The sequence below is a fragment of the Ursus arctos genome, unplaced genomic scaffold, assembly GCF_023065955.2.
Source record: "Ursus arctos isolate Adak ecotype North America unplaced genomic scaffold, UrsArc2.0 scaffold_7, whole genome shotgun sequence".
Lineage (NCBI taxonomy): Eukaryota > Metazoa > Chordata > Mammalia > Carnivora > Ursidae > Ursus > Ursus arctos.
Genome location: NW_026623089.1, coordinates 56,110,906 through 56,138,865, shown reverse-complemented (window position 1 = coordinate 56,138,865; position 27,960 = coordinate 56,110,906). Strand labels below are relative to the sequence as shown.

Below are 27,960 nucleotides of genomic sequence, written 5' to 3'. Positions count from 1 at the left end.
TAATCACTCAAAATGGACCATAGATCTACACTTGATCTTGACCGAAATGCCAAGGAGTGATAAAATGGATCATAGATCTATATGGACAAGCTAAAACTATAAAACTCTGAGAAAATATATAGGAGTAAATCTTTGTGATTTTGGGTTAGGCAACAGCTCTTTACATATGACACCAAAAGCACAAGCACAAGCAACAAAAGAAAAAAAACAGAAAATTGTACTTCATCAAGACTGAATATTTTGTGCTTCAAAGAACATCATCAACAAAATGAAAAGACAAGCCATGGAACGGAAGAAAATATTTTCAAATCATAGATGTGGTGAGGGATTTCTATCTATAATTATAGAGAACTCTTACAGCTCAATAAGAAGACTAATAGACTAATTTAAAAATTAGTAAAGGATTTGAATAAACGTTTCTCCAAAGAAGATATATAAATGGGAAATAAGCACATGCAAAAATGTTTATCATTAGTAATTGGGAAAATACAAATTAAAACCACAGTGAGATATATCCATTCCATAATCACTAGAATGGCTACAGTAAAAATATAAATATTAACAAATATTTGTTTGTGAGGATGTGGAGAAATGTGAAGCTTCATGCATTGCAGGTAGGATTGTAAAACAGTGTACTGCTTTGAAAAACAGTTTACCAGTTCCTCAAAATATTGAACATAGAGTTGACATATGACCTAAGAATTCCAACCCTATACACTCAGAAGGATTAAAAACATACGTCCACACAAAAATCTGTATATGAATGTTCATAATAACATTATTTATAGTAGCCATAAAATGGAAACAACTCAAATTTCCATCAACTGATAGTTGGATGAACAAATGTGGTATATACATATAATGAAATTATCATTCAGCTACAAAATAAATGAAGTACTGATACATGCTACGGAATGGATGAGCCTTGAAAACACTATGCTAAATGAAAGAAGCCAGTCAGGAAAGGTCACACATTGTATGATTCCACTGATATAAAATATCCAGAATAAAAAAGGGGTGCCTGGGTTGCTCAGTTGGTTAAGCATCTGACTCTTAATTTCAGCTCAGGTCATGATCTCAGGGTTGTGGGATCAAGCCCTGAGTCAGGCTCCGAGCTCAGTGGAGAGACTGCTTGAGATTCTCTCTGTCTCACTCTCCCTCTACCCCTACCCCCTCTCTAAAATAAATAAATACATCTATAAGAAAAAAATAGATGAGGGGCACCTGGGTGGCCAGTCGGTTAAGCATCTGCCTTCGGCTCAGGTCATGATGTCAGGGTCCTGGGATTGAGCCCCACATCCGGCTCCCTGATCAGTGGGGAGCCTGCTTCTCCCTGTCCCTCTGCCCCTCCCCACCCAGTTCATGCTCTCTCTCTCTGTCTCAAATAAATAAATAAAATCTTTTTAAAAAAACAGACAAATCTGAAGAGAGGGTAAGTAGATTCATGGCTACCAGGGGCTGGGCAGGGGGCAATGGGAAATAATTGCTAATAAGTACAGGGTTTCTTTCTTTTTCACAACAACTTTATAAGGTGGAATTATTATTATTATTATTATTATTCCCATTTTACAGAACCTAAGGCTGCAGGAGTTGATGTAACTTATCCAAAGTCCCAAAACTTCAAGTCATGGAGCCACAAACCAAACCCAAGCTGGCCGGCTCCCCAGCTGGTGCTCTCCACTGACTGCCTTTTTGCCCCTTCCATTTCCCTGCCATGGATGCTATCCTCCAATCCCCACTTTCTCCTCCACCTCCAGAGATAATAAAATGTCATCATTCACCAATAAGTTCCAAGTTGTGCCCTTGAGAAGCTCAGAGTCTAGTAAGGAAGCAGACATATAAGCAAATCATTTCAAATATAATGTGACAGAAACATAGAGGCAGTACTTGTTCTGCTTGCGGAGTCAGAAAAGATTTCATTACTTTCCTATACACTTGGATCATCCTTGACTTTTTCTCTCACATCTCACTTCTAATCCCTTAGCAAATCCTATTGGCTCTACTTTTAAAATATATCTAAGATCTGCCCCCTTGCTGCCACTTCCACCACCCCCACTCTGGTTCAAGCCACCGTCTTCTCTTGGTTGGAGTATTACACTAGCTTCTCAGCTGATCTCCCTGCCTTTGCCTCAGTCTGTTTTCTACACAGCAGTCAGACAGATCTTTTGAAAAATAAGTGGCATACTACCACTCCTTTGCTCAACATGACTTTTAATGACTTCCCAATTCTCTTCAAGTAAAATTAAAAATTCTTACCATCAGTGGCATGGCTATAGGTCTGATATGCTCTGCTTGCCCTCTACCGTCTCTTCCTTCTCTGACCTCATTTTCTTCTATTCTCCCCATCTCCCCTTGCTACAGCCATAGCAACTTCCCTGATGCATCTCGAGTACACCAAGCACACTCCAGCCCCAGGACCTTGGCACTTACTATCCCTTCTACAAAGAACACTTTTACACCAAGCACTCATATGGCTTAAATCCTTCAGATGTCATCTCAGATACTGTCTTGTAGAGGGGGTCTTCCCTGACTATGCTATATAAAATGACTGCCCACCAGCCCCACGCCTTTATCTCCCTTGCCCTACATTACTTTTCTTTATACTACTTGCCCCAGCCATTATGTAGATTTTGTTTATGATCTGTCTCCCCTACATACTATACAAACTGTGGAAACAGACTTTATCTGTTTCGTTCTCTGCTGTGTCCTTTGCACTGAAACAGCACAGCAGGTACTCAAAAAGTATTTGTTCAATAAACCAATGAGTGAGTGCTTCCTATTTTGACTGTGAGAAAGATATTATATGGTGCTATTCCCTGAGCTCCAACCACCAAAGAAATGACACTTATCATTAAAACATTTTGTGATTTAGGACTATTTTAATACTAACAATGGGAAAACTAATTTAAATTGCCCTGATAGTGTTTAAAAATACCCCATGGGGGGTGCACCTGGGTGGCTAAGTCGGTTAAACTTCCGACTCTTGATTTCTACTCAGGTCATGATCGCAGGGTCGTGGGGTCTAGCTCTGCACTGGGCTCCACACTCACTGCAAATCTGCTTGAGATTCTCTCTCTCTCCCTCTCCCATTGCCCCTCCCTCCGCTCACCTGCTCCTCTCTCTCTCTCTCAAAATAAATAAATAAATAAATCTTTTTTTTAAAAAACGCATGGGGGAAAAAAAACCCCATGGGAAGTAACTGAGAGTCTCTCAAAAGGTGTTAAGGCACAGAAGTTGGGGAAAAGATTTAAAAAAAAAATCACAAACCATTAAGAATCTGCTACCACAAGCATAAGTATAAGGTATAAGTATGGTAATTATCTAAGATATGCCATGGAAAACACTTAACGTGCTTTTATGTTTCAGAAATGGGGGGTATTATTTTTAGCTCTGTCAAAGCCATTATCTTTCCGAAGATAGCTGGGAACTGTTCACTTTCATAACACTCCTCCTCTGATGTCATATGATTGGTCCACTTTTGAAAATGTTTACTCTGGGAAATGGTCCACAATTTATACTCCCCTATCCCTGGTTTGAGTTTGAGACCCCTTTCAAGGCTTCTTGGGACTCTGTGATCACCTTTAACAGAACTCTCACCATGTGGAATGAGATATAGTTATGGTTATAAAATCAATCTTTAGACAAGAGTGTATTGATCGTCTGCTTTACGATCAACTCTGTGTAAAGTTTGGGTCACTAAATTCTGGAAGCATTTCTTTTCAACTAGGTAATTTTTCAATAACATCCCTTTTCCCTCAATAATAATAAAAATAAATAAAAATTTGAAAAAAAAATTAAAAAAAAAAGTGTTAAGGCAAACGTACAGTCAATACTGACAGTATTGAAAATACTGACATACTTCTGTACCCCAGGTGGTAAAGAATTGCTATTCCTGAGCCCCCATCCTCCAAACACCACAACTTTAAGTGTTCCCCCAACAGCCAGATGCTCCCTGCCACAGAAGGGTCCCTCCAGGCCCCTGTCCCAAACCTGGACAGCACAGCACCTAATAGGCCATTAACTATTTAATATCACTGCTGGAGGTAGTTAGCAATTAGTGGGTTAATGGGAAGACCCTAAAGATGGGGCTATTAAAATTACGGGAAAATAAACAAACTAATAAAAAGCACCTTGCCATAGCAGCTTGCTCCAGTGAGTAATCCTTCCTACCACTGACGACAATTTAAATATCCTACTGTACAAATAAGATGTCACTTTTTCCAAGGGGAATAAAAAGTTCATTAAATTATCACCACAGATGCACATGCCAGTTACCACTACAGCAGTGTTTATAAAGATTTACATATTTCTCTCTGAGTCACCCTCTCTTTGCACATTACTGTTAGCCTGTTTTCCAAAGTCTGCAGAATGAAAGAACCCTGCCTGGGGTTATTCTGATGTCAATCCCTCAACAACAATTGGTATGCAGAAGCGAAAGATCCATTATCTTTCCTGATAGCTGGCCTTTCCTTGTTCCATCCTCGCCACCACATTTAATAAAAATGAGTTTCGGTTTATATTTGTCCTTTAATATATCAGCTAATCAAATGAGTCACACAAGATAAACATTTACCAGTTCTGGGAAGAGAGATCTCATTTTACAAGCTTATATGAGCAAATGACATGGGGACCTTTGAGAGACATTCCGTTTTAACTCCTACATCTACTCTGAACATACAGAAGTTATTTTAAATTCATATTTCACAATTGAATTTGTATTATTATAGTCACCTTTTAAATGTAGGCCACTTACAATTACTTGAAAAATAATAATAAAAATATGATGTCAGAGACCATACTTTGAAAAAAATCTGGAGGAAAATATACCACTGTTAATAGTGGTTCCCTGGCAGGGAGCGATATAAGCAGACTTTCACTTTCAACATTACTTATTACTGTGTGTTATTTTTATTCAAAGGGGAAAAAGCAATAAGGAGTTTTTAAAGTGAGAAAGCGTGGAGACATGGAAAGATATCAGTTAGCAAGGACAAGGAGCTCTCCTTCAAATATCCAAATGTCTTTCCAGCCTACAAATCAATAACAAAAATACCATTTCGCAGATCTTTAATTTAGTCTGAAATCCCTTTCTTCAGGGTCAGAGGGAAGTTAATAAAGCATTGGCCTGAAACAGTCACCGTCACACACACACACAGGACTGGCATGAGCACCAGCCTGGAGGTTTTGTGCTCAGTGACACAATTTCTACAGCACACTGGGTGTGGAACCTGCTTAAGACTCTCTCTCTACCTCGCCCCTCCCACCCTGCTCTCGTGCACCAGTGCACGTGCACTTTCTTTTAATATTAAAAAAAAATATTAATCTTGGAATGCTGCATAAAAACAAGAAAAGAAAGTCCATTGAATCATAATTGTCAACATTCATTGAGCTGTTCCTGCATGCGAGCTACCTCATTTAGTCTTCACATTAGATGCATGAAGCAATATACTACTAGTCTACCCATTTTTCCTATGAGAATGCTGAGGCTCAAGAGAGTGCCCAAGGTCAACTAGCTCATCAGTGGGAGCAAGGAGCAATCCAGACAGACAAGATTGTACTCCATATCTACTACTCCATCATGCTAACAAATTAGTAATTTCAGTGGAAATGGTTGAGACTACGCTTAATGGACCAAAAAGGTATATATACAAGTTTAATTTCTCCTACAGGCAGTTGCTCTATAAGCTTTCACCTTGATGAAATATGTTTCAAAATCTGCCTAATGTATTCTGGATTTCTGCCAAACTAAAATTCAGCATCTGGGTGAATTTTTAATATTTTATTTATTTTTTTAAAGATTTATTTATTTATTAGAGAAAGGTTGTGCACACACATGTGGGAGCGGGGGTAGGGGCAGAGGGAAAGGGAGAGGGCGAGAATCTCAAGCAGACTCCCCGCTGAGCATAGAGCCCGATGAAAGGCTTAATCTCTTAACCCTGAGATCATGACCTGAGCTGACACCAAGAGCTGGAAACTTAATCAACTGAGCCACACAGGCGCCCCATTTAATATTTTAAAATATTTTTATCAGTACCCTTAATCCCTCTCCAAGTGTATAAAGAACCACTTAAATTTTCAGAAAGTCATATCAATCCAAATTGAGTAAATGGATGCTTAAACAGATTTGAAACCAATTTCTACCCACAGGTTGAATCATCTATCAACTGCAAGCCTGGCAGGGGAAGATATTGATGTCTGTGTACCTTTCATTTTAAACAATATTTACAGTTCAGTGTTTCTCTGAACAAGAAGCCTCAAGGTAGCCCATACGTGAAAACTCCCATCACTATGGTAACCAGAAATGGCAATGATTGCACAGTGATGCACCGTGTATCCCAAATAGAAATTGTTTGCCAGGGACAGAGAAACAACTCAAAGCCATGCTTTACTGGAAAAAAACCTAGTTAAAGCATAACCTGGGGTGGTGGTTGTTTTTAAGTGTTTATTAAATTTTTATACTTTTATGTTAGGACATCTATCTTTTTTTTTTTTAAGGTTTATTTATTTATCCAAGAGAGACACTGTGAGCTGGAGGAGGGGCTGAGGAAGAGGGAGAGAGAGAATCCTCAAGCAGACTCCCCACCTGAGCTCAGAACCCCACACGAACTCAATCCCAGGACTCTGAGATCATAACCTGAGCCAAAATCAAGAGTTGGTCGCTCAACCCACTGAGCCACCCAGGTGCCCCTGGACATCAATCTCAGTAGTAACTCTAGTTCAAAGAGGTAATGAATATGTCTCCTAAAGAAATGTTCATGAATTTATTCATTCAGTCATTCAATAAATGATTTGCACAAAGTAAGCGTCCTCCATGGTAGGTGCTACGTGAGGTGTGGGGGTATTACTGTGAACAAGATAGCACGAAGCCTGTCTCACTGAGCTTTCAGTATGACCGACAAGCAAACAGGCAACAAGGAGATGGTGTGATACTCAGTTTTTTGTCTGATGTATAGGGTGCTCTGAGTGGGTGGGGCACACATGACTTCCCAGAGGAAGTGATGGCTAAGCTGAAACCTGACGCAGGAGTGACCTAACCAGTCAAAGCAAAGCAGAGAGGTGTGCGGGCTTCAGAGGGAGCCAGACAGAGGAAGCAGCAGGCACAAAGGTCTGAAGTATAGGGGCACCTGGGTGGCTCAGGTGGTTGGTTAAGCATCCAACTCTTGATTTCTGCTCAGGTCATGATCTCAGGGTCATGGGATCCCACACCAGGCTCTGCCCTGGGCTGGAGCCTGCTTAAGATTCTCTCTCCCTCTGCCCCTCCCGCCCACCCCCCACCCCCACCTGCTCTCTCTCTCTAAAAAAAAAAAAGATCTGAGGTCTGAAGAGTAGAAAACAGGGTGTATTAAGGAACTAAGGCAGTGCTATGAGTCAGAAACATGGAATAGTGGGCATGGTGGTGGACAGAAGATGAAAATGGAGAGATGGGGAGGGGCAGGGAGCACATGAAGGGGCTTGTACCTAAAGGCCCAGCAATGACAAAGAATGAACTATTGTTACATGTACAAAATGGGCAAATATCACGACATAATGTAAAGCAAAAGAAGCCACACTCAAAGGAGGACTGTATGATTCCATTTATGTGAAATTCAAAGCCACACAAAAGTAATCAATGATAATACAAATCCAAAAATGGGAAAGGATGCTGACTTCAAACAGGATGTAAAAAGGGACTTCTGGGGTACCGGAAATGTTCTGTATTTTCCTCTGAGCAATAGTTAAAATGGTTATACATAGACACAAATGTATCAAGTTTATACTTACGATTTGTTCCCATTGCCTTAAACAAATCATGCCTTAATAAAAAGGGTAAAAATCAAATGAGCAAAAGTAATAGTTAAGTCTAACAAAAAAATGACTTTATATGTTGGAAAATGACCTGGTTACAGAAATCAAAGGGATTGATGATTTCTAGGGAAAATTAATAAAGAGCTTTAGTATAAGGGAAATTTTTTTTAATGAAGAGGAGTTTGGGTTTTATCATTTGTGCAATGCGGATTAAGACAGGTCTTAATCATAATATTTTCCTTATAGAAAAGTCATATGCATATGCACACTGCACACAAACCTATAGTATGCACATATAGTAAATATAATCATCTAATTTAAGATAGGATTACATACGCTGAAGATAAAATCAGGGTAGAAATACACAAAAGTCTTCAAATGCATTGGTAAATTTTTTGTTTACTTGTTTGTTTTTTTAGAAAGAGAGAACGCAAGTGCGCACATGCAAGTGGGGAGGGGCAGAGGGAGAAGGAAAGAGAGAATCCTAAGCAGGCTCCACACTAAGCACAGACCCCAAAACAGGGTTCGATTCCATGACCCTGAGATCATGACCTGAGCCTAAACCAAGAGTCAGACGCTGAACCAACTGAGCCACCCAGGTGCCCCTGCATTGGTAAAGTTTTAAGTTACGTGTACATATATGGGCATTTGCTATAGTATTCTTATACCTTATTGTACATATTAATTTTTTTCATAATTAAAAAGAAATCCACCACCTGTGGTGTGAAGCAATTAAAGGAGTATTATGGGGATCCAGGCACGAAATGATGGTGACTTACTACTCTAGGGGCTGTGAAGATGGAGGGAAGATGACCTCCAGGAGAGAAATGTGGAGGGTAAATCACCAGCATCTGGTAATTGACCAAATATAAATATAGGGGAGGGGCCCCTGGGTGGCTCAGTCCTTAAGTGTCTGCCTTCAGCTCAGGTCATGATCCCAGTGTCCTGGGATCGAGCCCCAAGTTGGGCTCCCCCGCTCAGCGGGAAGCCTGCTTCTCCCTCTCCCACTCCCCCTGCTTGTGTTCTCTCTCTCTCTGTCTCTCTTTCTCTCTGTCAAATAAATAAATACAATCTTTAAAAAATAGGGGCGCCTGGGTGGCTCAGTCGTTAAGCGGCTGCCTTTGGCTCAGGGCCTGATCCCAGCGTTCTGGGATCGAGCCCCACATCAGGCTTCTCGGCTAGGAGCCTGCTTCTTCCTCTCCCACTCCCCCTGCTTGTGTTCTCTCTCTCTCTGGCTGTCTCTCTCTGTCAAATAAATAAAATCTTTTTAAAAAATTAAATTAAATTAAATTAAATTAAATTAAAAAATAATTAAAAATTTTAAAAAATAAACATAGGGGAGAGGACGGAGATAAGTTTCTGCTTGACCAACTAAACGGATGGTGGTGCCATCTATTAAGACGAGGAAACACAGAAAAATGAGCAAGATTTTAGAGAGGATGAGAGGAAAACAATGAGTTCAGTTTCTGATGGGGTGACTTTGAAATGTCTCCTAACGGAGATTTCTAAGAAGCTGTCAAAACTAGAGTCCAAAGATAGGGAATGAGAATCGAGATAAGGACTGATTTGAGAGCCATCAACAAAAAGCAGATAATTGAAACCACAGATTTGGACAAGACTCCAGAGAGAAAGTGGGGAGTAAGCCTAGAAGAGAGTTTGGGAGGGAACCTTAGGGCAGAAGAGAAGGCGTCACAACAGAGACAGAAAGAGCAGCCCAAGAGGCTGGAGGAAAAGCATGAGTGTGTATCTTAGTATCTAAGAGAAAAGAGTGTTTCAAGGAGACAGGGTCAACAGTGCCCATTTCTGAAGCAAACACAAGGAAGGTAAGAGTTAAAAAGTAACCATTGGATTTGGCAGCCAGGAAGTTCTTGGTGGCTATTTACAAGAGTCATTTCCAATAAAGGCAAGCAGGAAGTCAGACTGGGATAAATTGAAAATTGGCAAAGGAAAGTAGAGATATGAATTGTGAACTCCTTTTTCAGGAAGTTTGGCTCTAAAACGAAAGAGAGACAGAAGAGGAGCAGGAGGGAGACCGGTCAAGGAAGGGTAATTGGCTTGTTTGTATTTTTTCAAGCTAATATACACATAAGCACTTAAGTCAAAATTTATGATAATGGAACTTAAATTATGATAAAGAAAAAACAGATGTATGAATATATTATCATATGTTCTAGAGGTATATTCAGTTCCCCAGAATGAAGAAAACACAGCAAGGTTCTCATCAAGACAATCACCTGGTCACAAACATACTTAAGACATGTTAACACTCAAGAGCTAGTGAAATAAAGCATTAAATGGACAAATTTTAAACCAGGAAGCAGCACATTAAGCTAATGAAAAATGGAAGTTCAATACTGTTGAAGAAAAAACCCTACACATTTCCCTCCCCTCCTACCACCCCATATGCAAAAACATTCTTGGGCATTGAATGAAAGAGTAAGTGTGAGAACAACATACAAAAGGAAATTAAGTTACTATTCAATAGCTTTTTAGTTCTAGATGTTATTCATTTTTGTGGGAAACAGGCATTATTAAATATTTACCAGCTTTGGAGTTTTCAGGATGCTTGTCAGGGTGACATTCCAAGGCTCTGACTTTAAATTCTGCCATGATTTGTTCAACCTAAAATAAAAATCAACGTTTAAAATGAGGAATCCAACTTAAATGGCATCACGGAAGAAGATGGGCGTCATTCTTTCTCAAAACAGCGGTACTCAACCCAACTTTTTCTTTTGATCCTTATATATATATTTTGACTTTTTACTCCAAGAAATAATTTCCTCTATAATGAAACTGAGAAAGCCTCCAATAAAAACTTCTACCCAAAAAGTAGTCTGTGAAGACAATTGAACTTGCTACTGCATTTAGATGATGGCCCAAGACACCTGTGAGCCTAATACATTTAAATGTCAAAAATAGGTAGGTTTATCCTAAGAATACATAAATTTAGATGTGTTCACTCATCTGAATTCATTTTTTTCATCATCTGAGTTCTTCAAAAGATGCTTCGTCATCATTCATTATTCAAGGATGACTGTCTAGTTTATAAATTATCCATTATAAAGTTCCCTCTTTCTGCCTTTGCCCCCTTTTTTCTTTATTAAGAATTTCGCAAAAAAAAAATTTTTTTTTCACAATTTTTTAAAAAGGACAGAATTCAAGCCTGTTAATTTTGTTACTAACTAACAGTGTGCCTAAAGACTTTGATTGGGAAAAGAGAAATTTCTGCCCAAACTAACCTGAAGCTTGAGAGGCATTTTGATGTGATTTACTTTCACTCAGCCCTCTAATCCTTGTTATCCTGAACCATCAAGACTTGTCTTTGTTAATTGTAATTCCAATGACAGCAGCAGGAGGCAACGGTGGTTATGTGGCTCAGCGGGGGTTTTTTTGTTTTGTTTTTTGTTTTTTTAAAGACTTTATTTATTTATTTATTTATTTATTTATTTATTTATTTGAGAGAGAGAGAGAGAGGAAGAGAGAGAACACAAGAGGAGGGGAGGAGCAGAGGGGGAGGGAGAAGCAGACTGCCCCCCAAGCGGGGAGCCCAATACAGAGCTTGGTGAGGGGCTCCAAGAGGGGCTCCATGAGGGGCTCAATACGGGGCTTGATGCAGGCTCCATCTCAGGACCCCATGATCATGACCCCAGTGGAAGACAGATGTTTAAGTGACTGAGCCACCCAGGCTCCCCTGATTGCTTTGTTTTAAATCCCAGTTCTGCTGAGACTTTAGGTAAGTGACCTAACTTCCCTGTGCCTCGGTTTCCTCATCTTTACATTGCATGCTGAAAGAAATAGGGCATTTAACACAAAGCCTGATCATAGTAAGACCTCAATAATAATAGCTAAAACCAAAGGTCGGTGGTTAAATAACTTGTCTGAAGTCATTTAGCTAGTTACCAAAAAAAGCTGAATTTTTTGTTAACTAAGCAATTGGACTTCAAATCCAATAATCTTAACTACTGGTTTATATGGCCGAATTCTTCAGGCTTAGGGACCTATTACCAAGTTCCATGTTTACTATCCACTAATTAATGACAGCAAATTACATCTTGTTTGAGAAATGAATTCTCAAGCAGCTCTGCTCAATATTGCAGTAAGACTCATGGAAAAAACATAAATTTATCAGCTCTGTGTCATTCTTAATCAAGTCTCAAAAAAATTTCTTCACATTTATAAACCCAGGCTGTATTAGATAAGCATATGCATTAAGTGCCCAGACTAATAACTATTCTTTTCCGTATTAAGCATCTACTGAGAATCCCTTGGAATAACAGGAAGGGATTGACTTCCTGTTAAGAACTGTAATTAATTGTGTTTCCTCTTCCTGGGTGTTCCCTTTAACCATCAGTCACCATAAACTGCTTCTATAAGAAAGAAAAATGAGTATGAGACTTGTTTTTAAATTTTAAAATATTAAAATTCTAAAGATTCTAATAGTAGTAAGCATTTTTAATTAGGTGACTTATGAACATTCACACTCTCTCTGAAAAAGTTTATATCAATACAGACCCCAAGTAAAAGCCCCTTTACTCCTCATCCCCAGGATAACAGGTTACACCCTTCAAGACACATTTTTTACACACTTATACACATATTTATGTGTGTGTGTGTATATATATATATATATATATGAAGATTTTAATAAGATAAATAGATAAAATCATACATAGCTATCAAAGTTAGAATATTTGGAGGTTTTTGTTATTATTTTATTTTTCATTCCTATCCCATTAGGAAACATTCTAGTATTAGCCCATGGAAGCAAACGTATCAAAATGGTTCATTTTCAATAGTGCTAATGTATGTGACTTTTAGTTTCTTCTTTATATTTTCTTTACTTTGATAATTTTGTATTTTAAAAAATTAATAATACTCCATATCTGTCTTTCATTACTCTTTATAGTTTTAGTGTCACAAAATTTGTCACAAGCTACCTATGCAGGGCTGGTTCTGGGCAAACTAACTAATAAGGTGGGTTAGTTTGTCTTGAGAATGTTCTCTTTATCTCCTGGCATCCCCATCCCATGTGCCTGTGCCAACTGCAGCCCATGGACAAGTGAGGCCCTCATGTCAAGGTCCACTGAACCCTACCTTCCTGATCCAATGTTCAATGGTCTGGAAAACTGCCTATTATGCTGGCCAATAAGCATACAAACAAATGCTCGACTTTACTCAAAATCAAATAAATCAAAAACATCCAAGGCATGATAATGAACAGTGTCATTGAGGATGCAAAGAAGAGAACATTTTCATGCTCTCCCAGTGAGGATGCAAATTTCCTGGAAATATCTAGGTATGTGTGTATGTATGTGTGTATACATATATATCAAAGAGTGATAGAATTTTATATATATATGAAAAGCCTATAATTTTTTCACTCTTTGATGTAACAATTCCAATTCTAGAAATTTGCCTAAGGAGATAGTCAGATGTGGGAAAATTATTTAGTTAAAAGAAGGTTCAATGAACAAAATATTATAAATTTTAAACAAAAACGTATGTGTCCAGTAATAAGATATTAAAGTTAATTGAAATATTGCTATAGGCTGAGATATTTTGCAGTCATTAAAAAATCATCTTGTAGTAGAAGACTTTCAATTAATCTGAGAAAAATTATGTAATGTATTTCTATAAGGAAATGTAAACTACAAAACATTATATGCAGCATAAAACCATAATGTTTTACCTTAAAAGGGATTATGTAATATATATATGTATATGCGTATATAGATAATAACAATAATAATAATAGCTAAGATTTTTTTTTAAGATTTTATTTATTTATTTGACAGAGAGAGAGAGCGAGAAAGCACAAACAGGGGGAGTGGCAGGCAGAGGGAGAAGCAGCTCCCTCCTGAGCAAGGAGCCCAACACAGGGCTTGATCCCAGAACCCTGGGATCATGACCTGAGCCAAAGGCAAACACTTAACCACCAACTGAGCCACCCAGGTGCCCGTAACTAAGATTATTGAGAATTACTATATGCCAGGCATTGCTATAAGCACTATGCATGTAACATCTCATTTAATTCCCACAACTCTCAAATTAATAAGTCTTTAAAAAACATATTTACACATATGTGTGTGTACTTACATAACACATAAATAGGGGTGCCTGAGTAACTTAGTCAGTTAAGCATCTGACTTTTGGTTTCTGCTCGGGTCATGATCTCCGTGAGGTGGGTACCATTATTTTTCCCATTTTACAGATTAGGAAACCAAGAAATAGAAAAGTTAAGTAATTGCCCCAAGGCCACACACCTAGTGGCAGAGCCAGGATTTGAAGGAAGGTAGTCTGACCCCAAATACATATGGAAATGCACTTACAAATATTTACACATGGGGCACCTAGGCGGCTCAGTCAATTAAGCATCCAGCTCTTGATTTCAGCTCAGGTCCTGATCTCAGGGTGGTGGGATTGAGCTCCCCACCCCACATCGGTCCCCTTGCTTAGCAGGGAGTCTGCTTCTCTCTCCCTCTCCCTCTGCTCCTCCCCCTACTCATGCGCATGCTCTCTCTCTCTCTCAAATTAATAAATAAATCTTTAAGAAATATATTTACACATATGTGCATGTACTTACATAACACATAAATAGGGGCACCAGAGTGGCTCAGTCAGTTAAGCATCTGACTCTTGGTTTCTGCTCAGGTCATGATCTCGGGGTCATGAGATCAAGCCTCACCTCGGGGTCCATGCTCAGCGTGGAGTCTGCTTGAGTTTCTCTCTCCCTCTCTCTCTGCCCCTGCCCCTCCACTCTCTCCAAAAAAAAAAAAAATAATAATAATAATAATAATAAGATCTTAAAAAAAAATAAATACAGCATATGTGCACACATGCATATGTCATACTCCCAGATTTTAAGCATTAAGTTAACTTTTTTCTCCATTGTGTCTTCATACTCCACATTTCCTTATTGAAAATATATTCGTTTTAGAAATTAAGTTTTAAAACTTAAAAACTTATCTTTTCCATAGCCTATTAGCACAACATTTTGATTTGTGTCAGGAAATACTCTGTTGTGCCATAGGCACTAATCTGGTTCCCACTAGGATGGATCTTCTCCATATCTCCCTGGCCACAAAAATGCCCTCTGTCTCTCCTTCCATGTGTCTAAATTTTGACCTAGTAAGATCATGTCAAGCCTCATCTCTCCTCTGAAACCTTTTCAGATATTCTTCTTTTAATTCTTGTTGCACTTATGAATAGTACCACATAGCCCAGCACTTATTTTTTCTCAAATTGTTTCCTTTGTATTATTGGCTTCTCAGCTGGATGCCAAGTTTCTTATACACGTGCACTATTTCTCACCTTTTTGTTTTGTTTTGTTTTGTTTTGTTTTACCCACCACTTCCAGTACTGGCCCGACTGCAAGTGTTGAATAAATACTTGATTATTGACTGACAGATGTGCTTTAAATAACATGATTATAACATAATAGGAGCCTTCTGGAAATTGTGATTTATTCATTAAAAGAATGAACTGAGTATAGTAACGGAAACTGATATGCTATGGAAAAGACAAGACCCATTTCAATAAGTGAGTTAATTAGTATCCATTGGTAACTGAGCTGAGTATCTGTGAAGACTCATTGTTTCTATTCTACTTTTGTATTTTTTGTATTTTTCATAATAAAAACATTTTAAGAGAAAAAAATTAGTATCCATCATTTCAATTCATTCAATTGAATTGAATCATGAAACTGGATTTTTCCCATAAAACTCCAAATGTTAACAATATCCCTGAAATAAATCCCATGATTTATTTCCCTACATCATTCTAATCAAATGATAATTAAAACATGAGCCAGAGAAATTATTTGAGCCACAAAATAAATAATGGTAGTATTGTGTTATAATCCATAAAATGCAATAACTATTAATCCATAGTGACAGAAATAGTTAAATAAATAAATAAATATGGCAGAAAGGATAACTTTTCTTTATGGAAGAATTCTGAGTAATAAACATAAAATGAATGAGGAAAATAGAAAGTCACCATTAGACAAACACCATAGTAATAACTGTTACAGGCAAGATTCACCAAAGGATGCTAAAATCAATGGGTGAAAGTCTGAGGAGACACACTATAGTCTCAAAGAATCTTCGCCAAAAATATTTGTTAATTACACAAGGGAAACTAGTCACTCTACAATGCAAAAACCTGGCAGAAGAAACCTGACAGACAGCGCCTTAACTATGTGTTCAGGTCAGTAAGACTTAGCAGCAGCATGTAGCCCTGAAGTAATATACTAAAAAATGTACAATATCACTTCAGCTGTGTTCTTTCCAAAAACACATAACCTCAGTCGAATCAAGAGAAAATCTGAAACAAACCAAAATTGAGGGACATTCTATAAAATAACTGACCATTACTTTTCAAAGTGTCCAGGTCATGAGAAACAAGGAAGGTGTGAGAAATTATCACTGTGGAGGAACTAAGGGAACAAGACAACTAAGTGTAATAAAGAATTCTGGCTTGGATCTTGGAAGAGAAAAAGGACATTAGTAGAAAAACTGATAAAGTTAGAATGAGAATTATCCTTTAGATTAGAGGTTGACTAACTCTGGCCCAAAGGCCAAATCTGGCCTGACACCTGTTTTTTAAATAAAATTTTATTGGAAGATAGCCATTGTCATTCATTTCACATATGATCTATGGCTACTTTCTTGCACTGGCAGAGCTGAATAGCCGTGACAGAGATCATAAGTCCTGCAAAATCTAAAATGTTTGCTAGCTCAAAAAAAAGGGGTGGCAGATGTCTGGGTGGCTCAGTCAGTTGGGAATCATTCTCTTCATCTCTGTTTGAGTCTTGATCTCGGGGTCATGAGTTCAAGCCTTGCATTGGGCTCCACACTGGGCATGGAGCCTACTTTTTAAAAAATAAAATATAAATAAATAAATAAATAAATAAATAAATAAATAAAATAAAAATTAAAATAAAAATAAAGTAAAATGTTTGCTATCTCAGGGCCAGCACCAGGGTGAGACAAGCAGGATGCCTAGGTTTAAGGAGGTACTCTCTCTCTCTCAGGTTTCTGCACTTGCACAACTCTGAGAGTTAGTGCCTCCTTAAGTTTTGTGTCCTGGGACGCCTGGGTGGCTCAGTCTGTTAAGAATCTGCCTCTTGGCTCAGGTCATGATCCCAGAGTCCTGGGATCAAGACCCATATCAGGCTCCCTGCGGGGGGGGGGGGGGGGGGGGGCTGCTTCTCCCTCTGCCTGCTGCTCTCCCTGCTTGAACTCTCTCTCTGACAAATAAATAAATAAAATCATTAAAAAAAATAAAGAAAATATTTAAAAAAGAAAAAATCATTTCAGAGGGTGCCTGGCTGGTTCAGTCAGTGGAGCATGGGACTCTCCCACATTGTGTGTAGATATTACTTAAAAATAAAATCTTTTTGGGGGCGCCTGGGTGGCACAGCGGTTAAGCGTCTGCCTTCGGCTCAGGGCGTGATCCCGGCATTGTGGGATCAAGCCCCACATCAGGCTCTTCCGCTATGGGCCTGCTTCTTCCTCTCCCACTCCCCCTGCTTGTGTTCCCTCTCTCGCTGGCTGTCTCTATCTCTGTCGAATAAATAAATAAAATCTTAAAAAAATAAATAAATAAATAAAATCTTTTTTTAAAAAAAGATCATTTTGGGGCAACCGACTGGCTCAGTTGGTAGAGCATATGACTTTTGATCTTGGGGTCATAAGTTCAAGCCCCCAGGTTGGGCATAGAACTTACTCAAAAAAAAAAAAAAAAAAAGGAAAAAAATTTTCAAAATAAAATATTTTAAAAAGTAATGTCAATTATGGAGTAGTCTAAATTTACAAAGTTCCAAGTGTACAGTATTACTGTGAGGCCAAAACAAGCCCATGTTTGTGCCAGGCACTGTTCTAAGCACTTTATTCAACATGTCTTATTTAATCCCCACACAACTCTATGAGTTGGGTACTATTATTACCCTCATTTGCAGATTAGGAAACAAAGACATAGAAAAGTTAAACCATTTCCCAAGGTCACATAGCTAGTAAATGGTAAGATTTAAACCCAGGTGGTCTGAAGTCAATAAGAAAGAACTAGAAACAAAAAATAGCTGTCTCCATCGCAAATCAATCAGCGTGATACATCATATCAACAAGAAAAGACTCAGGAACCATATGATCCTCTCAATCGATGCCGAAAAAGCATTTGACAAAATACAGCATCCTTTCCTGATTAAAACCCTTCAGAGTGTAGGAATAGAAGGTACGTTTCTCAATCTCATAAAAGCCATCTATGAAAAGCCTACTGCAAATATTATTCTCAATGGGGAAAAGCTGGAAGCCTTTCCCTTAAGATCAGGAACACGACAAGGATGCCCACTCTCGCCACTATTATTCAACATAGTACTAGAAGTCCTTGCAACAGCAATCAGACGACAAAAAGGGATCAAAGGTATTCAAATTGGCAAAGAAGAAGTCAAAATGTCTCTCTTCGCAGATGACATGATACTCTATATGGAAAACCCAAAAGAAGCCACTCCCAAACTATTAGAAGTTATAGAGCAATTCAGTAACGTGGCAGGATACAAAATAAATGCTCAGAAATCAGTTGCATTTCTATACACGAATAACGAGACCGAAGAAAGAGAAATTAGGGAATCCATCCCATTTACAATAGCACCAAAAACCATACGTTACCTTGGAATTAACTTAACCAGAGACGTAAAGGACCTATATTCTAGAAACTATAAATCACTCTTGAAAGACATTGAGGAAGACATAAAAAGATGGAAAGATATTCCATGCTCATGGATCGGAAGAATTAACATAGTTAAAATGTCCATGCTACCCAGAGCAATCTACACTTTCAATGCTATCCCGATCAAAATACCAAGGACATTTTTCAAAGAACTGGAACAAACAGTCCTTAAATTTGTATGGAAACAGAAAAGGCCCCGAATCTCCAAGGAACTGTTGAAAAGGAAAAACAAAGCTGGGGGCATCACAATGCCGGATTTCGAGCTGTACTACAAAGCTGTGATCACAAAGACAGCATGGTACTGGCACAAAAACAGACACATAGACCAATGGAACAGAATAGAGAGCCCAGAAATGGACCCTCGGCTCTTTGGGCAACTAATATTTGATAAAGCAGGAAAAAACATCCGGTGGGAAAAAGATAGTCTCTTCAATAAATGGTGCTGGGAAAATTGGACAGCTACATGCAAGAGAATGAAACTTGACCACTATCTCACACCATACACAAAAATAAACTCCAAATGGATGAAAGACCTCGATGTGAGACAGGAATCCATCAAAATTCTAGAGGAGAACATAGGCAACAACCTCTACGACATCGGCCAAAGCAACCTTTTTCATGACACATCCCCAAAGGCAAGAGAAACAAAAGATAAAATGAATTTATGGGACTTCATCAAGATTAAAAGTTTCTGCACATCCAAGGAAACAGTCAGAAAAACTAAGAGGCAGCCCACGGAATGGGAGAATATATTTGCAAATGACACTACAGATAAAGGACTGGTATCCAAGATCTACAAAGAACTTCTCAAACTCAATACACGAGAAACAAATAAACAAATCAAAAAATGGGCAGAAGAAATGAACAGACACTTTTCCAATGAAGACATACAAATGGCTAACAGACACATGAAAAAATGTTCAAAATCATTAGCCATCAAGGAAATTCAAATCAAAACCACACTGAGATACCACCTTACGCCAGTTAGAATGGCAAAAATAGACAAGGCAAGAAACAACAATTGTTGGAGAGGATGTGGAGAAAGGGGATCCCTCCTACATTGTTGGTGGGAATGCAAGTTGGTACAGCCACTCTGGAAAACAGTGTGGAGGTCCCTTAAAAAGTTAAAAATTGAGCTACCCTATGATCCAGCCATTGCACTACTGGGTATTTACCCCAAAGATACAGACGTAGTGAAGAGAAGGGCCATATGCGCCCCAATGTTCATAGCAGCAATGTCCACAATAGCTAAATCGTGGAAGGAGCCGAGATGCCCTTCAACAGATGACTGGATTAAGAAGTTGTGGTCCATATATACGATGGAATATTACTCAGCTATCAGAAAGAACGAGTTCTCAACATTTGCTACAACATGGACAGCACTGGAGGAGATAATGCTAAGTGAAATAAGTCAAGCAGAGAAAGACAACTATCATATGATTTCTCTCATCTATGGAACATAAGAACTAGGATGATCAGTAGGGGAAGAAAGGGATAAAGAAAGGGGGGGTAATCAGAAGGGGGAATGAAACATGAGAGACTATGGACTATGAGAAACAAACTGAGGACTTCAGAGGGGAGGGGGGTGGGGGATGGGATAGACCGGTGATGGGTAGTAAGGAGGGCACGTATTGCATGGTGCACTGGGTGTTATACAGAACTAATGAATCATCGAACTTTACATCGGAAACCGGGGATGTACTGTACGGTGACTAACATAATATAATAAAAAATCATTAAAAAAAAAAAAAAAAAAAAAAATAGCTGTCTCCATTTATCAAGTTTATGCTCAATTTTCAAGTCTGTGAATTCTTGAAATCAGGATGCCTTCTTATCAATACTATTGAAATGGTGACCAAATCAAGTAAGATATAAACCAGAGAGGATGCCTCATACCACTAGGGTGTGGTGTATGCATTAATAAGGACTTTAGAAGATTTCATAACATGTGTCTTTTATGTAAAATCTGATTCAAGATAAAAAAGCTGACTAACTTGGAATCAACCTTCAGTAAGTGTTTTTGAAATGAGGGTATGCTGTTTTCTCCTCAACAGTGTGGAAATCCTCCCGGGGTTTATGTATGTCATTTCATTAATTTTCAACAGAAGCTTTAAATTGTAAGAACTATATACTAAAGCAAAAGAATTATATGTGTGTGTGTGTGTGTGTCAACACAGTTGTTATAAATAGAATCAAAATATTAAGTTGCTTTGAAATTTTCAACAGAAGCTTTAAATTGTAAGAACTATATACTAAAGCAAAAGAATTATATGTGTGTGTGTGTCAACACAGTTGTTATAAATAGAATCAAAATATTAAATTGCTTTTGAGTATGAACAGTTCTGGTCGACTTTTTAAAGCATCAAATCAAGGAAGATTTGAAGTAAAAGAAATCCGTCCAATACAAATCAAGTAAAGGAAACGTCACACTAAATACCAAAAAAATTGAATTAAAATATTTTTAGGGGTGCCTTGCTGGCTCAGTCGGTAGAGCATGTGACTCTTGATCTTGGGATTGTGAATTCAAGCCCCACACTAGGTGTGGAGATTACTTACAAATAAAAAAATACATGTATTTTTTTAAATGGGAAAGATATATACGAAAAGAGGGGAAAGATACATATAAAAAGAATTGACAAAATTGTGACAGATCATTTCATTTTAAATAAATATTGTAATCTCAACATGCTACGTCACTAACAGTACCAGTAAAGAAAGAATGGCAAGACAATGCTTTTATTCTCCTTCTAATCTATGCCACAGTACATACAGGGAAGTATGACTATAACTGGTAACAAAATTGCTGGCTATAATGAAAGAGACTGTTATAAACATTATTAATAAAAAATAGGATGGATCATTTTTTTTAGTCTATTCAAAACTTATCCTCCTTCTCCTTCTTTGTAGTCTGAGGAAACAATAACGTAACTATAAAACACTGACTAAAAGGGCCTAGAGATTTATTATGGGGATATAATGACCTTTACTTTATAACTTAGCATGACAATATTTTTTTAATCCAAATTGTGAAGCTTTTCAAGTTAAATTGTGTTCCTGTGATTTTAAAAAGCTCCTTCAAAAATTATTTGGCAATAGTATAATTCATATCACAGATGGTAAAAATGTCAATAAGCTTTCTCAATTGCTATAAGTAAATCACCACCAAAGTAAACAAGAGTAACGTATTATCCTAAAGGAGAAATATACAACTAAAGGAGTATTATAACATGGTGTGTGCATGTGTGTGTGTGTGTGTGTGTGTGTGATTAACCACAAGATACTTAAGATAACTTTCTCAGTGTGATGAAGATAGAGGTTTTAATCCTTTATGTCCAACGTCACATTCTATTTTCCAAACAAAATTAAGCACATTTTGTCACTAAACTCCAGCCTTATGAAACAAAGATAAATAGAAAAATATTTTGCTTTAAAATATTTTAATATTAATAGCTGTTTTAGTAATAAAATCAAACATTTTAATAATTATTATATAAAATATATTTAATAATAGAATTGAAATATACTTCCTATTCATTTCAGTAGTATTTAAAACATTGAAAAACTAGGAATAAATGAAATATTTAACAATAAGGGAATAATCAATTGTGATACAATAATCAAATGAAATGTGCAATGTTAAAATATGCATGAGGAGTGTTTAACAGCATGGAGAAATCCTTAAGTGGGTAAAAAGCAGGAATCAACAAGTAAATATATAATATCTTCCCAAACATGTCTCTAAAATATATATATATATAGGAAAAAGACAAGATAAATAAACCAAACATTAATAGTGTTACCTTTGGGAAGTAGAATTATAAAAGAGTTTTCCATAATTTAAAAAACTTCTACAACCTTCATCGTTGTCTACGTGGCCCTTTAAAGACAGAGTTTTCACACATTTTGTTTCAGAAGCCACCCTTTTAAGTAATTTCTCTCACATAATTTAAAATGTTAACATAAAAGGATGTTTCTTGGTTTATATAATTTAACTGCTCATATAAAAGTACATATTTTAATTAAACATTTTAAAAACACTAATTACCAGAAAATTACATTTCATCTCAATTTTATTATAAATTACCGTAATAAGATATAGCTTATGTATTCTGTGAAACACGGCCAAAAGCATTACAATAAAATTTCAAATACATATTTTTAGTGTATTTGAAATACAGCCTATGGCATGTGCCAGAACACATTCATTCAGTCAGAAACATCTATAAAATCGCAAAAGGACACTCCCCAAGTAAAGACCCAAGATTTAAATCCTTAACTTTCTCTAAGCCAAATGTGCTTTCAACAAACATAAGATTAGGTTTTTAGGCAATGTGACTAAAAGTTCAACGTTACAACCTTCAATAAAAACTTGAAAAAGAAGAGCATTATCCACTGTCTTACCGAAGATAGTTCATCACATCCGAGTAGCATGTAGTAATCTTCAGTGTCTTCGGACCTGTAACTTAGAATTGCATCCATTTCAATTACTAAATCAGCTTCTCTTCCCTCTGAAACAAGAGACAGAATAAGCTGCGAATTAATCGGAAAAGCCCTTTTAGATCTGGTTTTCAGCAGCACGTTTCAAACGGCAATAACCAGATTTAAGGCTGGCCACAGTCAATACACCAGATGTCATCCTAGACCTTTGTAAACTCTACCTTTCATTGGCTGTTTGCAAAAGAGAAAAGAATAGGCCACGTGCCAAACCGCTGCAATGCTGCCTGGGATCTGTAGTTTGAGGTTATGTAAGTAATGCACTTGAACCATTCGCTTTATGGGTTGACAAAGACTGACCATTTTTACGTACTCCCCAAATTAGCCATTACTCCATTTCCTGTATATTTTTATCTTTTTCTTTTTTCTTTTTAAGAGATAGAAGAAAATTTGAAGCAATATAATGAAACTCTTAGAAACTCTTTGTTAAATCTGAGTTGTGGGTGATTTTCTGAGTGTTTAGAATATTTCATAATTTTTTAAAATAGTATAAGAGTAGAAGGAAATAGAGTAGGAGAGCAAATTTTCAATCATTTGATAATTTATTCATTCCACAAGTATTTATTGAGAACCTGATTTGGTCCCAGTGTGATTGTGGAAAAAGGTGTGGTAAGTCAGTCAGTTCTTGAGGAGCTTACATTCTGATGGAGGGAAACAGACAAGAAACATGCAAACAAACAAGATCAATTAAAATAGTGACTTATACTATGCAGGAAATAAAACAGGACGTGAGAAGGATCACTGGTTGATGACCAGTTTGGTTCACTGTAACTTTGCTCCTGAGCTGGCTGTCTCCTGACTCGTGTGTCCAGCCCAAGGTGGGTTCAGGGTGTGTTTTAGCTCACTGTGGCCCTAGGATATGCAGGTCAGGTCTAGGATTTAGAGAAGAAGGTGAGTGGTCATGGATGCAACATTTTAACCACCTTAACCCTTTAAACATTATCACCTTGAAAAAAGAAATGTTTTCATTGAGCTCACCTATATGCACCTGCTTTACGGTTTATTTCAGAAAAGAAATAAAGCATCGAAGCACCATTTTTACAAAATGGTAACATTACTTAATTTTACTTAATTTCTGTATGAAATTTTACTTATTTCTGTATGAAATTTTAAAATAAAGTATAGCTATTTTTGTTTTAGGAAATTTACATCCTTTGGGGGTATTTGGAGGCCTACTTGGGTATCACAAAATACCCCAGAATAACTGACAAATGGCCTGAAAATTTTGTTTTAAAAGTTGCTGCTATGAAAAATAGGGTGGCAAGTCCTCAAAAAATTAAACAGAATCACCATATGATCCAGCAATTCCATTTCTAGGTATATACCCAAAAGAACTGAAAGCAAGGACTTGAATAAGTATTTGTACACCCATGTTCATAGCATTATTATTCACAACAGCTAAAAGGTAGAAGCAGCCCAAGTGTCTGACAGAGGAAAAAACAAAATGTGATATAGTGTCACCTGCGTGGCTCAGTCATTTAAGCGTCTGCCTTTGGCTCAGGTCATGATCTCAGGGTCCTGAGATCAAGCCCTGCTTTGGGCTCCCTGCTCAGCAAGGAGCCTGCTTCTCCCACTCCCTCTGTACCTCTCCCGGCTTGTGCTCTCTCCCTGTCAAAAAAATAAATAAAATCTTTTTAAAAATAAAAAATAAAATGATGTAAAAACATATGTAATGCCTGGGAAATGTTCACACTCCATTTTTTGGTGAAGAAAAGGTTACAAGCCAGTATGTACTATGTCAAAATTCACTGAGCGCAAAGACTGTACATGTTACTGGGTCTAAGTTATATCTCAATTTAAGATGTAAAAAATATAAAATTTAAAATGTAAAATATGTATAGCACAATGCCAGTTTTATAAATACATGTTATGTAGATTTATAAAATACGAAAAAGCATATATACCAAAACAGACCACTTATCACTAGATAATGGGGTCACAGATGGTTTACATTTTATCCTTTTTACTCATCTATGTTTGCTAAGATGAACATATATTATTCTTGTAATTTAAAAAGGAGCAATAAGGGGCGCCTGGGTGGCACAGCGGTTAAGCATCTGCCTTCGGCTCAGGGCGTGATCCCGGTGTTATGGGATCGAGCCCCACGTCAGGCTCCTCCGCTATGAGCCTGCTTCTTCCTCTCCCACTCCCCCTGACTGTGTTCCCTCTCTTGCTGGCTGTCTCTATCTCTGTCAAAAAAAATAAATAAAATCTTTAAAAAAAAAAGGAGCAATAAAAAACAAGTCAGTAAAAACTGCAAAATGCCGAACAGCACACTGCTATTTACTGCCTTAATAGAGATGACAGTTCGGAGGGTTTGTTCTTCATTTGGTTTGGTTGGTTTGTTGCACACCCTACTGTGGCTGTGTAATTAACCAGTTCACTCATCCTGGGAAGCTAACATTGTGCTGTACAGTTGACAGAGAAGAATAAAATGAATGCTGCCATCACAGGGTGTCCCCTCTCACAGGTGTCTCAGCTACGATCCCTTCTGATTGGTAGGTGCAGTTGTTGTATCTTCGGAAAGACTCCTTGCTCACAGGAATCATAATGCAAGGTAAACAGCGCCGAACCCTGCTTCTTATTCCTAAATGATGTTTATACTTCAGAACTTCTTTTAAGGGTAAAGTATTGCACTTCTATATCCAAACTAAAGTCATGATCTAAAATACCAAATACCATAGGTCTGAATAAAAGCCAACTCTAAATTTCACCAAAAGACAATTCAAAAAAATAAAATAAGTTTGGGTTCATATATGTATATATTACATACAAATAGAGTGCCTATATTATATATAAATCATCAAATGCCTACATATAATACTTTCATTATTTAGTTATATACAAAATGATCAAATGACTTCACAATATTTAACTTTTAAGATTTACTTTGACCTACATGTTTCAAATCAAATATTATGAATAATGTATTGTAAGTTTATAAGTACAAGGCATCTACCTTTTATTCTAAAGCATGATTTTGGGAAAAATTTTGCCTTATATCTAAACATACATAATACTTCTTCAATTTGGGAATTCTACTTCAGTAATTCTCACTTTTAAAATCATTTTCATAAATTTTTTCTCTTTTTTAAGTTGTATATTATTTAGAAAAGTTTTCATTACTTATTTTAATAAATAAAAGCAGCCCTTACAGGGCATTGTTCAGAAAAAGCAATAATACAAGATAAGCAGATGTTTCAAGGAAAGTTGGAGTGCCACTTTCTTTTTTTTTAAGATTTTATTTATTTATGTGTCAGAGAGAAAGAGAGCACAAGTAGGGGGAGCAGCAGGTAGAGGGAGAAGGAGAAGCAGGTTCCCCACTGAGCAGGTAGCCCAATAAGGGGCTCGAGTCATGGGACTCCAGGACCCTGGAGTCATGACCTGAGCCGAAGGCAGACGCTTAACAACCGAGCCACCCAGGTGCCCCAACCACTTATTTTTTTCTATTCTTTCCTCAAAATAAACCTCCATTCCTGCCATGGCATCTCATTACAGGGTATGTTTTTTTTTTTTTTAAGATTTTATTTATTTATTTGACAGAGATAGAGACAGCCAGCGAGAGAGGGAACACAAGCAGGGGGAGTGGGAGAGGAAGAAGCAGGCTCATAGCAGAGGAGCCTGATGTGGGGCTCGATCCCAGAACGCCGGGATCACGCCCTGAGTCGAAGGCAGACGCTTAACCGCTGTGCCACCCAGGCGCCCCCACAGGGTATGGTTTTTAATGTTCACTGGGGAATTCCAATAAAAGTAACAAAAATCATGTTGGGACCTCTGGCTAATATTTGGAGAAATGATAAATGATAAAGCTAGAACCATTCCTCCTTATGCCAAAATAAATTACATATAATTAAATAACCCAGAAGCCATAGAAAAAATTAATAAACATGAGTATATAATTTTCTTTTTAAGTAGGTTCCACACCAAGCATGAAGCCCAACGTGAGACTTGAGCTCAGACCATGAGATCAAGACCCAAGCTGAGATCAAGAGTCAGACGCCTTGGGGCGCCTGGGTGGCACAGCGGTTAAGTGTCTGCCTCCGGCTCAGGGCGTGATCCCGGCATTACGGGATCGAGCCCCACATCGGGCTCTTCTGCTATGAGCCTGCTTCTTCCTCTCCCACTCCCCTGCTTGTGTTCCCTCTCTCGCTGGCTGTCTCTATCTCTGTCAAATAAATAAATAAAATCTTTAAAAAAAAAAAAAAAAAAGAGTCAGACGCCTTAACCAACCAAGCCACCCAGGCCCCCCAACGTGAGTTTATCAATATTAAGTGCATCCGTGTGGCAAAAGACAAAAACAAAAAAAACCTAAAACGAAATCAGAAGGTTAATAATGTACTATGAGAACATGTTCAAAATTCCCATAATAGACAAAAGACTAACTTCCTTAATTTACAAAAAGTGTGGACAAACCAGTAAGAAAGAAATTAACAACTCTGTAGAAAATTGGGCCAAGAATATGGCTACTTTCAGAAATATAGATGCCAATACACATGGGAGTGCAACCTCATTTATGACTATGAAACTGCTAATCAAAAGAAAACAAATTGTTCACCTTTCAGAGAAGTATAATTTTCTGAAGTTTGAAAATACCCAACACTAGAGCACAAATGAGGAAGTAAACACCTTCATACCTTATTCGATAACACTGTAAATTGGCACAATTTAGCAACTTGGTAGTATTATTAACTTTTATAGAGCTGTATCTCCTTAAGCAGGCAACTTTGTCTCTATGAACTTACCCTGTGGATTTACACCAAAATATGTTCAAGGCGATGATTGCAACATTCTTTGCAAGAGAAAAAAATCAGAAACAACCAGAATGTCCCTCAATGGAACAGAGAAGATAGCAGTAGGTGAATAAATTATGGTATTTGCGGAATAAACTACTGTTACAGCCATTAAAAACAGTGTAAGATAGCTCCTTCTGTGCAAGTATGGAAAGATCTTCAAGAT

General features: G+C 37.6%; 1 protein-coding gene across 3 annotated transcripts in view; it reads right to left on the bottom strand.

Annotated features, from left to right (window-relative positions):
* DNAJC12 (DnaJ heat shock protein family (Hsp40) member C12) overlaps positions 1-27,960 on the bottom strand; it is a 48,369-nt gene that overhangs the window by 19,253 nt on the left and 1,156 nt on the right. For 2 of the 3 annotated variants that reach the window (XM_044386112.3, XM_026504312.4), the window contains exons 1-2: positions 22,912-23,147; positions 10,326-10,404 (exon numbers count right to left, since the gene is read on the bottom strand). In XM_044386112.3, the coding sequence (XP_044242047.1) occupies positions 10,326-10,404; positions 22,912-22,989 (157 nt within the window). In that variant the 5' untranslated portion in view covers positions 22,990-23,147. Of the gene's footprint in view, positions 1-10,325; positions 10,405-22,911; positions 23,148-27,960 lie in introns of those variants that run through there. The other variant, XM_044386111.3, reaches the window with a different exon arrangement.